The sequence below is a fragment of the Equus asinus genome, chromosome 1 (assembly GCF_041296235.1).
Source record: "Equus asinus isolate D_3611 breed Donkey chromosome 1, EquAss-T2T_v2, whole genome shotgun sequence".
Lineage (NCBI taxonomy): Eukaryota > Metazoa > Chordata > Mammalia > Perissodactyla > Equidae > Equus > Equus asinus.
The window spans coordinates 199888135-199902333 of NC_091790.1; the positions used below are offsets into that span (position 1 = coordinate 199888135).

At 40.0% G+C, this 14199-nt stretch overlaps 1 protein-coding gene across 1 annotated transcript in view; it reads left to right on the forward strand.

Annotated features, from left to right (window-relative positions):
• CNTNAP2 (contactin associated protein 2) overlaps positions 1–14199 on the forward strand; it is a 1870188-nt gene that overhangs the window by 1209584 nt on the left and 646405 nt on the right. The window contains exon 12 of the mRNA XM_014858430.3: positions 15–134. Within this exon, the coding sequence (XP_014713916.1) occupies positions 15–134 (120 nt within the window). The remainder of the gene's footprint in view (positions 1–14; positions 135–14199) is intronic.

Here is a 14199-nt window from a genome sequence, read left to right on the forward strand (position 1 = left end):
ATCTTTCATTCCAGCTATCTACGAGCCTTCCTGCGAAGCATACAAACACCTAGGCCAGACGTCAAACTACTACTGGATAGATCCTGATGGCAGCGGACCTCTGGGGCCTCTGAAAGTTTACTGCAACATGACAGGTAACTCTGTCATATTTCTGTTTCATGAACATTGCTTTTCTATATGTTGAGAATAAATAGTGCCACTGAAGTTTGTTTCGTCTGTGCTTTATTCTTATCACAACATGTGATAAGCTAAGTATTGGGGAATTTGTTAGGTAAAATGGTGAAATGTATTTCTAAAGCAATAAAACCTTCCAACATTGTATTTTTTTAATACCTACCTTCTGACTTGAAGTTAATAATAGCATTTAAAAAAATCAGTGCGTAGGGGGAAAACCCAGAAAGTGGAATTGCAAGGTTGAAGTCTACAAAAAGAACTGGCCACTTAAGCAGCCTCCGCGAGTGACCTAGACAGGGAAATTTAAGTGTCACTGCTCAACTGTCTGCATTGCCCATGTCTGAGGAAGCTTATAGACCACTCCAGACCCTCCTTGGTTCCCCATGGTTACAGAAGGAGGTTTTCTGGGTACTGAAATGCCTTTCTGACACTAGTAAAACTTACCTTCCACTTTCATGAAATTTATCTGGGGTTTTCTGCTTGGGAAGAGAAGCTAGTTTTTCTTCCCTTCTATATTAAATTTCAGGGCTATGAAATGAGATTGTGGTTTCCTATAAACTCCCCCAGCAGTGCGTAAGATGTAGAGATCTCTAAAGTAAGAACGTATTTTCCGTCCAGTACTTGGCAATGTCTTACCCTCCAAAAACCTGGAGAAGAGTGTGAGGCATTGCCTTGTTGTTTACTGGCTCCAGGAGAGGATCAGCATTTGCTATGAACTCCTACGGCTATGATGATAAGGATAATGATTATAGGATGCCATTGATGAGGAGTGCTACATGGCCTGTTTACCATGTATCAGGTACCATGATAGATTCTTTACTCAGACTACCTGGGTTTGTATCCTGGCTCCATTAGTCACCAGATGTATAATTTTGGGTACCTTATCAACTTTAATAAATTGAATAAGCCTCAGTATGTTTATCTGTAAAATAGATGAATAATAATATCTACTTTATAGCATTATTATATGAATGAAATGAGATAATCTACATATCTTAGCATATTGTTTAATGTGTAGTAAGCTTTCAGTAAAGGTTACCCAGGAATAAAGTATTATTATTATTATTTTTTAAAGGATTAGAGAGTTAACTTGCTTATATCATTCAGGCAAGATTCAAATTCAAATCTGTTTGAGGCCAGTCATTCTTAAATCTGGTTATGCTTCAGAATCATTTATGGAGGATTTCTTTCTTTTCCATACTAACTTATTGGCTCCACCCCTGGAGACTTCGGATCAGTAGGTGTGAAGTGGAAGTAGGATTGTGCAACAGAACTGAGAACGCTAAACAGTGCTGTAGGCCAGCAGACCCCAGCAGAGAATGTTCAGCAATGTCAGGAAGCCAGGCACGGCACAGGACGGAAGAGAGAATGATGAGGACATGAGTATAGTAGGGAAAGGGTGTAGAGAAAATGGTGAAATGGGGTCTGTCATCCCTAAAATATCCTCCCATGCCAAGAACTCTAAGAGTGTCCCAGAGGAGGAACCTACTCACCAGAAACCTTGATCTGAGAGCTCACTGATGGTTGGACTCGTCAATGCACTTGGGTACTTTCTTGTTAACGTTCATTTTATTCTTATTGAACTAAAGTATAATCTATGAGAACTTGATTTAATCTATAAGAATCTTGATTTTGGTTTCTCCTAATATATATATATATATATATATATATATATATATATACACACACACACATACAGGGAGATACATATGATAATATATATATATATATATTACAATTAAAGTCAACTGTTAACCTCAAGGGAAATCAGGGTATCCCGACTAGCCTTGGAGAAGTAAGAATTTACTTTAGTTATTTTCCTATATTCATCTCAAAGGAGAATTAGAAACAAAACCATAATGTATGCAGTCTTCATGTGAAAAACACACAAAATGAAGGGCTGGTTTACTTCCTGTGACTTGAAGCCTGCACTCAGAAACATAGATTTCATCTTCATTGATATCTCCCTTAAAGAGCAGGACTACAGTTTAACCCAATACTCTAGATGAGTCTGAGCAGTGACGAGTAGAGTATAACTTTCTGCTGTTAGAATATTCTGCTTTGATCATTCAAGACAGTTATGGGCATCGGTATGTCAGGGACCCTTGAAGGCCAGCAGGCAATCTTTGGTCTTTTCTCACCCATTAACCCTTCCTTCATCTGGAAAGAACATGAACTTGACATCATTAGGAGAGCATGGTACCACAAAGCTTGGCTAGGGCTGTTCCATTTCCAAGGGATATATGTTGAAGAAGAAGAGAGGACAGCACGAGACATTCTATGAAGTCTTGCTGTATCACACTATGTCATGAGAAAGGGGATATGTGCCTTACTTTATAACACTTCTGTTAAAGAATAGAGCTGCCACACTGCTCAGTGACCCACATGTAATTGGGTGTTATCACTGTTGAATATATCACATATTTTAAAAATGGGAGCAAGACATCTTCTCTGGGGAAGAAGCAATGTCTGGGGAATGCTCAACCTCTTTTTATTTCTTCTTACTAGGATAGGGTGTGATGCGGAAAAGCTTTTCATTTGTGCAGACATAGTGAAAATTCAATAAAAGAGATTTTGCTGGCAGGTAATATCTGATGTAAACTTGGGCAGAAACCAAAAACACTCGGTTGAAAATCACTTCTTATTTAGATCTATTCTTTGGAATCCTAAGCTTTATTTTTTTCTTTAAAGATATAATTTGAACCCAAATCTTGTGGGGTTTTTTCTTTCTTTTCTTTCTTTTTTTTTTTTTTTTGTGAGGAAGATTGGCCCTGAGCTAACTTCTGTTGCCAATCTTCCTCTTTTTTTTTCCTCCCCAAAGCCCCAGTACATAATTGTATATCCTAGTTGTATGGCCTTCTAGTTCTTCTTTGTGGGACACCACCTTAGCTTGATGAGCGTAGCTTGATGAGCAGTGGATAGGTCCGTGCCCAGGATCCGAATTGGTGAACCTTGCGCCACTGAAGCGGAGTGCACAAACTTAATCACTACACCACTGGGCCAGCCTCTGGAACCCTAAGGTTTTAATTCACTTACTAATTAAAAAAAATGGAACAAACAAAATGAAAACACAATTAATTTAGGGCCTGGCAAGAAGAAGGGGGTCTCCTCTGATTTTTTGGACAAGAAATTCATTCAAATAATGGTTACCACACTACTGTCAACTAATATGTCCAAGTTTTAGTTCTTTGTTTAACCTTATCAAATAAGTAAAGTGTCCCTCATCTTATCCTTATGATGTTTCATGTTGAATCATAAGGGAAGACTTGAAGTTTTTCCCTTCTTGAATATTTTATTGTTCAATTCAGTCAAATATTTTAACCTATTGATATCTCTTGGTCCCCTCAGATAACTGTTACATTCTCAACTTCTCTTCCACAGTACTTCTTGAAAATCATGTTTTTATTTGTTTGTTTCTTCTTTCCTCCCCAGAGCCCCAGTACATAGCTGTATATCCTAGCTGTAAGTCATTCTAGTTTCTCTGTGCAGGAGGCCACCGCAGCATGGCTCGATGAGCAGTGTGTAGATCTATGCCCAGGATCTGAACCTGTGAACCCTGGGCTGCTGGAGCAGAGCACGTGAACTCAACCACTCGGCCACGGGGTCAGGTCCCCCCATATTTTCTTACTGCCCTTACCTCCAGACCAGCTGTCAGCAGGCTGCTAGATAAAGGCTCCTAATATAGCACTGTGATCATGTGACATCCCTGCTCCACACTAACTGCTGAATGATGGGAAAGGGCCTCAACTTAGCATTCAGCTTTCTTCACATTTAACACCAACAAACTTTCTAGCGCTCCCCTTTTTCCACCCTGTGTCCTTGGGACTTCATTCCCCAAATACGCTTTGCCCTGTTTCACACTAAATTTCACGCCATTTTCCCTGTCTACAATATCATTTCTTGAAACTCTCTTTGGAAACTTACTTATCTCTCAAAAGTTGTCTTGAATCCTAAACTTTTTCATGAAGCTCTTCCTCATCTTCAACATACCCTTTACCACTGAACCACCTTTTCAACTCTGATCAATCAGACTCTTCCCTCTTATCAATCCTCATGGAATTTTGGGTTTTCTTCCACTTCTATGTCACTTAATGCATCTTCTTCGCATTTTGGTTACTTGTATAAGTACCTTGTACTAGTTTCTTAAGGCTACCATAACAAATTACCACAAACCAGGTGACTCGAAACAACAGAAATTTATTCTGTTGCAGTAACTGAGGCCAGAAGTCTGAAACCACAGTGTAGGCAGGGCCATGCTGCCCCTAAAGGCTTTAGGGAAGAAGGGTGATTGCTGACAATCCTTGATATTCCTTGGCTCATAGATGCCTCCCTCTAATCTCTGGCTCTGTCATCACATGACGTTATTCCCTGTGTGTCTTCTCTGTGTCTTCACATGGCTTTCCATAAGGACACCAGTCATTGGATTTAGGGCCCACATTCATCCAGTATGATGTCATCTTAATTAATTACATTTGTAAAGACCGTATTTTCAAATAAGGTCACATTCTGAGGTTCCAGGCAGGCATGAATTTTGGGGAGAGACATCCAACCCAGTACATACCTTATCTCCCCAAATTCAGTTATCAGCTCCTCCAAAGAGCTTACATTTTTCTATCTATGGAGAACACGAAAATATACACTATATTATTTATGGAGTATTTTAAAGTCTTGAGTCTGTCATCTGTGGTATTATGGGTTGAGTTGTGTCTCCCAAAAAGATATGTTTACATCCTGCCTCTCAGTAACTCAGAATGCGACTTTATTTGCAAATAGAATCATTGCAGATAGAACTAGTTAAGATGAGATCACATCAGAGTATGGTCCTTAATCCAACATGACTGGTGTCCTTGTAAGAAGAGGGAAATTTGGACACAGACACACACACAAGGAAGAAGGCTGTGTGAAGACGGAGGCAGAAATTGGAGTTATTCTGACCTAGACCAAGAAACACAAGGGCTACTGATCGTAATCTGGAAGCTCCGAGGCAGGCCTGGAACAGATTCTCCCTCAGAGCCCAGATGGAACCAATCCTACTGACACCTTGATTTTGGACTTCTAGCCTCCAGACTGTGATGGGATAAATTCCTGTTGCTTAAAGTCCCCTAATGTGGTACTTCGTTACAACAGCCCTAAGAAACTAATACACGTTATTGTTGATTCTTACGTTTCAAAGGGATGCCCATCTATTTATCAGTAATTACATAAAGTTTGAGACTTTGCTTTCTGAGAAAATAAAGTAGACATACTTTTCCCTATTTCTCCCCCTGAGTACAACTAAAAACTCTGGATACTATGAATCAAACAAACCTGAGAAGCTTCTAGAAGGTGAAGAAAAAATGCAGACAAGCTAGGGGCCTTGGGATCCAAGAACAACACCGTGGTGAGTGCCCTGGGTTTTTGTCTTGTCTCACGGATCCCAGACTCAGAGCTGAAGAAGTTGGCAATCTGGAAATGCCAACGTGTGCAGACAAACAAAGCCCCAACAAAACCTGCTCTCTCCAGCCAAGGACCAGGAAAAGGGCAACCTGACACGACAGAGAACTTTTAGGCAGTAAATGCTATACTCCAGCCAAATACCACAGGAAAAACTAATGCCACATTCCTACCCATGCCAGCAAAGGCCAAGCGGGGAGCCTGGCCTCCCACCCTCAGGAGGCTGTAGTGAAGTGCTTCAACACCCCTCTGTGGAGGTGCAGGGAATTCCAAGCAGAGAGCCAGGACTTTCGTTCTCACCATCCAGTAACCCCCTCCCCGCCACAAGTGACAGGGAACACCATGTTGGGAGCCTGGACCGGACTCCAACCTGGCAATAACAGGGCACCCTCCCCTCAACACCAGGGTAGTGTCAGAGGAGGCCTAGGCAAGTCAGGACTGTCACCATTGCCCAGTAGTAGTGAGGCCACTTCCACGACAGTGTCAGTGTGGACCACATGGGTTCCCAGAACTCACCGCCTGCCTAGCCTCTCCCCTTGGGTATCAAGGAAAGCCAAGTGGACTTCCACCTGTACCTTAGCAGTAATGGGACAGCACCCTCCCTTCTTCTGCCCAGGGAGAAAGCCAGTTAGAACAGAAGGTCTAACTAATATCCAGAGCATCATTACATAATATGAAAATGTGTAGGTTTCAAACAAAAATCACTCATCATGCCAAGAACTAGGAAGATTTCAAACTAAAAGAAAGAAAACAACCGATAGATGCCAACACCAAGACAATAGAGATACTAGAATTATCTGACAATTATGTTAAAAAAGCCATGATAAAAATACTTCAGCGAGCAATTACAAACATTCTTGAAGCAAATGCAAAAACAGAAAGCCTTGGCAAAGACATAGAAGATGTAAACCAATTGGAAATTTTATAATGAAAAGATATAATAACCAAAATAAAAAGCTCAGTGGATGGGATCAGCAACACAATGGAAGAGATGGCCACTCTGGGAAACACCTTGGTAGTTTCTTTAAAAACTAAACATGCAATTGCAGTACTGTATGGCCCTACAATTGCATTCCCGGGCATCGATCCCAGAGGAGTGAAGACTTATGTTTACCCAGAAACCTGCACATAAATGATCATAGCAGCATTATTGGTAATAGCCCAAAAGTGGAAACAACCCAGATGTCCCGTAACAAGTGAATGGTTAAACAAGCTTGGTCCACCCATACCATGGAATACTATTCAGCAATAAAAAGGAATGAACTGCTGATACAATGCAATAATGTGGATGAATCTCTAGAGAATTATGCTGAATGAAAAAAATCCAATTTTAAAAGATTACATACTGTATGATTTCATTTATACAGCATTCTTGAAATGACAAAATTATGGAAATGGAGAACAGATTAGTGATTGACAGGGACTAAGGAGGGGATGGGGTGGGAGCCAAGTGGGGTTGGCTAGAAAAGGGCAAGATGAGGGATTCTCATGGTGATGGAAGTGTTCAGTGTCTTCACTGTACCGATGTCCATATTCTGGTTGTGATACTGTCCTATGGTTTTGCAAGATGGTGCCATTGGGGGAAACTGAATAAAAGACACAGGGGATCTCTCTGTGTTATTTATTACAACTCCATATGAATCTGCATCACCTCAAAGAAAAATTTTAATTAAAAACTATTTAATACACGCAAAAACATGTGAATCTCTTCATAGTCTTTCTGGAAATAAAATAATAGCATGTTTAAGCATACTTCTAGGATCCTTTGTCAAGGTTTTTTCATTCATATATTCACTATGTGCCAGGAACTGTGCTGTGTGAGAATAAGTAGAAAAAGTAATTGCCTTCACCACGTTCACAACTAATAATAAAAACAAGCATAAAAAAAGTAAACAAGTAATTTTTCTCTATGGAAAAGTAATGGAATTGTGAGGAGTGATTTATTTTGGATAGAGAATTTTAGATAAGACCTCTCTTAGGAAGCAACACTTTAGCCAAAATCTGAAGCATGAAAAGAAACAAAGCAGTCAAAAAAGCAGAGCAAGGGAAATGAGTCCTATAAATTAACTTTGCAAGGCGTGAAAGAGATTGTCTCATGGCAAGGAACTGAAACCCGAGTGACTGGAACGTGGCGAGCCCGGAGAGGGGCTCAGGGTGAAGCGGGAAGATGGGCGGGGCCAGAGCAGATCACGCAGGTGGGATGGTAGTACAGAAAAAAAGCTTGGTTTTTATTTTTTCAACTACTTTTCAGTGCAGTGGGTGGGAATCCATGGGGAGGTTTTAAGCAGGAGAATGAGAGCATCTTAATTAAAACCACCCCTTGGGGTGCCATGAGTGAAAACACCGGGACCAGTTCTGAAGCTTGTGTGGAATTCCAAGGGAAAGAGGATGCTTCCTTGGACTAGGGTGATGACAGCTTAAGTGACAAAAAAAGAGATGGATTTCAGGTCCGTTTTGAAAGTAGTATTGTCAGGATTGGTGACAGATGGGATAAGGATGGTTAAAGACAGTTATCAAGAATAACTCCAGAATCTATTAGTTGAATAACTAGCTGAATTATGGTGCCATTTGAAAGATGTGGAAAATTAAAGGCAAAACAGCTTTAGAGGAAATTCAAGAATTCAGTTTTGACCTAGTTAAATATGAGGTGTTATATGCCATCTAAGTTGAGATGCAAATTTTGAAGTTGGATAAGCCCCAAAAAGGATATTTGGGTTAAAGATACAAATGTGCTAATTGTTAGCATGTGTATATATGAGGAAGGATAATATCATTTAGGGAATGATGTAAACAGGGAGAAGGCATCTCAGGAATGAGCCCTTAGGAACTCAATAGATAGAGATCAGGTTTCTGGTGATGAACTATTCAGTAAGTGCGTAGGAGAATGTAACTGAGAGTAAGAGGAGGAAAAGTGTCAAAGAGTCTTTTGGGGAAGAATGGGTCATCCATGTGGATGTGGAAGTGACTGCTTGTCTCCTAGAGAATGATAAAAAGATTTGGAGGATGGAGAGCAACTTTGGATCAATACAAATGTTATAATGCATGAGGTGGTGTACAGTAAGTATTGTGAGAAACAGCAACCAGGATCCAGGAAATGTGGTATGACCAGGAGTGATGAACCTCCCAAAGGGTCTGCATAGCCAACTTTAAGGAACTGTAGAATGGGCAGTTAACCTAGACTCAGGGAGCAGCAAAATCTTCCACAAAACATCTGACTCTTGAGCTGAGTCTTGAACAAGTAGGTATTATGGGGCCTGGAAACGAGGAGAAGGAAAAATAGACCAACTTATAAAATGCTTTGTATGGCACGCAAAGCTGTTGAAACTTGGTCCTGAGAGAAAAGCAAGCAATCGATGAGATTGTATTTCAATGCAGGACTCTGGCAAGCTATGAATAGGATTCTCCAAAGGAGACCAAGACAGAAAACAGGGAGGTAAGTTAGAAGGCCCCTGCTGTAATCCAGGAGTTGAAACTGCGATTTAAGGTGGTGGCAGTCAGTTAAAGCAGGGGATCGATTTGATAAATATTTAGAAAGTTGAGTTGGCCAGACTGACTGGTGAGACAGAAGGAGAAGATGACTCTCAGGCTTCTGCCTTGGATAAGTCTGTGAGTTGGAGCACAGAAGATGGGAGCAGGTTGGGAAGGGATGGGACTCTGTGCTGCCTTCTGTGGCCTGTCATTCAACCTAGTAGAATTGTGCTGTAGGCAGATGCTAAACAAATTCCCTGTAGGAGTTGGAGCCCATCAGTTAATCTCTTTGTCTCGGTTTCCTTGTAAATAAAGTGTAGGAATTGGAATGAGGTGATCTTTACGCTGCCTCCCATTCTAAAAAAAATTCTATGATTACCATGGAACATGAAAGAAAAATATCACTACTTTCAGTCAAATAATTTAGAGACAGAATCCTCTTGCCTTAAACAAGCTTGAATTTACTCATTTCTTGGCCAAGTTTGACATAAATTGGCACTCTTCATTTTTTATCATAAGGAAGTTCTTCTACCATGCGATTCTTCTTTTGACTATCTGCAGTTCAGAGCTACGTGGCCTGGAAATTAAGGGGCGCCCTAAATGACAGAGCACTTCAAGTGCTGGAAAGTTGGCAGTGAGGAGAGAATATATTCATTGAAACATCTGTAGAAGAATTCATCATTCTGTGCAAACCAAAGGCTGGTTTCCTTTTTTAGACCTTAGGGCATATTATAAAATGTGGTCATTGTTATCCTTGCCTTCCTTCTCCATTTTTATCCTCTGTCTGAAAATTTGGTGTTATAAATATAATTTTTATGAATGTATACTATCATGTATTTTGAGTATATACCTCTTTTATTTGTATGTTTTTCTACCATTTAAGCGTCTTATTTCTGTTTTCTTAAGATGTTTACTGGCGGCTTCTAGAAACCTTGAACTTTTATATTTCAAGCTTCATTTAGTTCTCTCTGCCTGATGATTAATAATAACACTTCCAAATAAAGCTAGATCTAGTTATTATCCTTGGAAACTTACTGCTTATCCCTAAATCAAAAGCAATGTTTTTCTTAATATTCTATCCTCTAACTCGTGTTCTTCATCCTCTCCTTGCATTCATATTTAATGTTTTAAAATTTAAGGAAGCATCTGTGTTGTAGCGTGTGAAGTTTAAAGTCCAAATAAGGAACACCTCCTGCATTCTTCCCAGCACTACTTTTGTAGTTTTATCAAAAAGCCATTAAGCTTGTTTATATAATTTATGCTTGATAAAGCCCTGGGATTTAGCTGATCAAATTCTATTATCCCCTATAATGGTAAAAGCTGTTCGTGTCTTTTTAATCTAATATTTATAGAGAGCTTGTTACTCAAGTTCCTAAGCACTCATACTCAGTAATATCATTTTAGTTATTATTATGCTTCTCAGAAGCTTCAGGAGCGAAGTGTCAGCAGGAAGGAAGTGAGTTGCTGGGGTGATGCGCTTGGGCTCTAGTGGAAAGTATCATGAACCTACCCCTCCTGACTGCTACTCCCATCTCCCTCCCCCCCCAGCAAAGCAAAGCAAAGCAATTCCTTCTCTATCATATTCATTTTCTTAGCAGTTTACAATAATACCAATTTATTATCTCACAGTTTCTGAGGGTCAGGAGTCTGCCACAGGTTAGCTGGGTCTACTGCTCCGGGTCTCAGAGGCTGAAATGGAGTCAGCAGGGCTATGATCTCATCTGAGGCTTGGGATCCTCTTCCATGTTCATTCAGGTTGTTGACAGAGTTCAGTTCGTTGTGGTTTTAAGACTGAGGACTCCATTTTCTTGATGGCTATTGGCTCTGGATTGCTCTCAGCTCCTAGACTCTGCTCCCAGGTCCCTGCCGTGCGTCCTTCTCATAACATGGCAGTTGGAGGACCTCTCTGACCTCCAGAGTCTCTTTCAAGAGCTCACCTGATTAGGTCATGCCTGCTCAGGATAACTACCTGTTGAATTAACTCAAGCCAACTGGAGACCTTACTTACACCTGCAAAATCTCTTCACCTTTGCCATGTAGAGTAACCTAACCGAAGGAGTGATATCCCATTATCTTCACTGGCCCCACCCACATAAAGGAGTGGGCGTCACAAAGGGAGTGTACACGAGGGGGCAGGAACCCTGGGGGCCATCTTCACAATCTCCTCACCATACATACGTCTGTGCCTCTGTGTGTTCTTCATGATTCCAGCTACAGTTATTCTTACCTTTTGAAGAAGTCACTTCCTTTTGAGTGCCACGTTTGGTTTACAAAATATTAAGCTTTATTATTTCTTGTCTTATGGCTTTTAACATATTGTTCAATTTAGGAAATTTTGAAAATAGAGCTAAGCAAAAATAAAAATTGCTTACTAGCTAAAGATAAAATTACTAACATAGGAAGTATGTGATAAAGATTTTACGTTTTATACTTGTAGCTATGTGTATTATTGAGGGCAAACTAAATGCCAGGCACTATTCTAAGTAGATCACACACATTAACTTATCCAATAATTCACAACAACCCCATAAGGTAGGTCATAATACTCTTATTCCTGGTTTTGGGATGGAAACTAATGCTCAGAGAAATTAGGTCACACACCTAGTAAGCTGCAGAATTTACTTCTTATCCAGGCTTGTGTGATTCAGGGGCAGAGTTCATAGTTACTATGTGTGTGTGCGTGTGCATACAAACAGTAACTCCTCACTTTGGATTCTGTAGTACGATTTGTTCTATGATTTGTGAAATAAGCATCTCTTCTTCACGTCTTTTCATTATCATCAAAACTTCCTTACACAGTTCTAATTCATTATCTATGGCTTGGACAGCATTTTTGCTATAAACTATTTACTTCCTAATTGCCCAACTAATGCCTTGGGGTTTTTAATCAGAGAATACATTTTAAATGAAATCAGTATATAAACCGTTAGGCAATTATTGTCAATTTTAACTCTTAATTCAATTACAAGTATTTTCTCTAATATAATTTTCTGAGAGCTTTATAGGATAACTTGTGTATTTCCTGTTCCTAGATAAATCATCCCCTAGGGTTTGATTTTTAGGACAATTTAAATTCTTTTAGGATCATTTTTTAAGGCTTCCAAGATAATTTAAATTCTGTTGTCAATATCTAGTTACTTTTTCAATGTAAAATCTTAAACTGAATCTAACAAAATCTGGTTTGAGAATGTAACAAGATTGAATGGAATTGTATTGGGTATCATCCATAATATTTAATATGATTATGGTGCCTCTTTCTTCGCTTTTTTGCAAGAAAATCACCTAGAAATGAGGACACAGTTTTGCTATTCTCTCTTAGGGCTTATTAACGTCCACGAATTGGCCATGACTACGCTTCTAACCCCTTCATGTTCCTGTATGGCATGAACCATTTCTCTTATGTGTTCACGGCCTAAAGTGTAAGCCTCAAAACACTGGCTTCTTCCATTTTATTCCTTCCACTCATTTTTATTTTTTCTCATCAAAGGCTTTTTCTCTCCTCTTTCTGTCTCCTAACCTAGTTTACCTCCTCTGTCGTTAACCTACACATTGAATAGCTCCCCTCTGTCTCCTTTCAGTCACATCTTCACTTTGTCGACCTCTCACAAGCTGTCTTTGTTATAAACCTTTGTAATCACTCAGCAACTTGTGCTGCACACGCTCAGCTATTTCAGTTCCTCACAATCAGTATAAATCTTTGAATTCAATTCTGTTCATACAGCTTCAATTGAAAATCTAGGAACCAACTCACTGATCAAACACAGCTGGGAAAGAGGGCTCTTCTCCGTAACTGATTACCCACTCGGCCAAGACTCTCTTTTGGATTCACTCTCTTATTCCACAGATGGCTTCTACCTGCCAGGCTTCCTTTTAAATCTCTTCATTTTGTGTTAGTCATAGTGATAGGTTAATACTACAAAGTTCTCAAATGGTTTTCGAACTTTAAATCAAGAAAAGGAGTCGGAAACTATAAGAAGTCCAGGGAGGCCCATGCCATGGGACAGGGTCCGGGAAAGGATGCGATGTAAAACCAAGAGACAGGGTAAGTCTACAACAGGCCACCAGTCACTTCTGAGCCTCCAAAATGGTACCTCAGACGCAAATGTGTCCACCTTCAAATATTTTTACACACCTGCCTGAACAATATTGTAAACACACTGCCTTTTTTGTGCTTTAAAAGCATTGCCTTTCTTGTGCAACTTCCCTGCTTAAAAGCTGAGCATGGTTTCCCATAGTCTATGGCTACGGACTATTGTTTGCTTTCCTCTGACATTTAGGGTCTGAAACTCTTGTCTTGCCCACAATAATCAGCTTGTCTGTCAGGCTGGAGGGAAAAATATTTAAAAGTCTTGCAAAATCCAGTCAAGATTGGCCCATTGCTTTGTGATCAAAAACCAAAAATTGAAGGAATAATCTCACACAAATTCACTAGGAATCCCTCTCTCTCTTCTGGCTAAACTTAAAGCCAACGTGCCTGGGTTTCCATCTCTCCAAACCCTATGTTTTTCAGTTTGGCGGGGCACCTTTCGTTCCCTCTGAGTGAATCAATTTCCATATCTGAAGGTGCCAGGCAATTTTGCTGGGAGAGTCTTGTATAGCAGCCACCCTCTCTTCTTATCTGGTGGCTTGGTCTGATCGCTGCAACCGAGAAGGTGAAATAGTAAACTGCACCAATACTACGTGTTGCCTGAACTGGCAAATGTGGAGTCATATTTCCGGGGACTGACTTAAACTAGAAGCCCTGGATCTCATCAGTGCCCTATATAAACGACTGCCACATGACAGCATTTGTCACATGTGTGAAGAGTGAGAAAATCACTTTGGAAAAAGATACACCTGTGGATGAAGCTGTCAAAAGTCTATTACACTTATGCGCAGAGGACTTTATTAGAATTGACCTCCCTTCGCATGATTATTAATCTCAAATCCATTTCTACTCGTATTTTTGAGCAAAAGAAATCAGCATTAAAAAGTAAGACTAAAGAACTTGCTATATCATCATCATCATAATTACTATGATCCCTTTTTTGCTTTTGTATACATCTATTGTATTCTCTCTTCACCAGAATCATATTTGTCCCCTCTGCTTCTAAGCTCACTTGGTGTACCTCTAGCTTTCAGGAC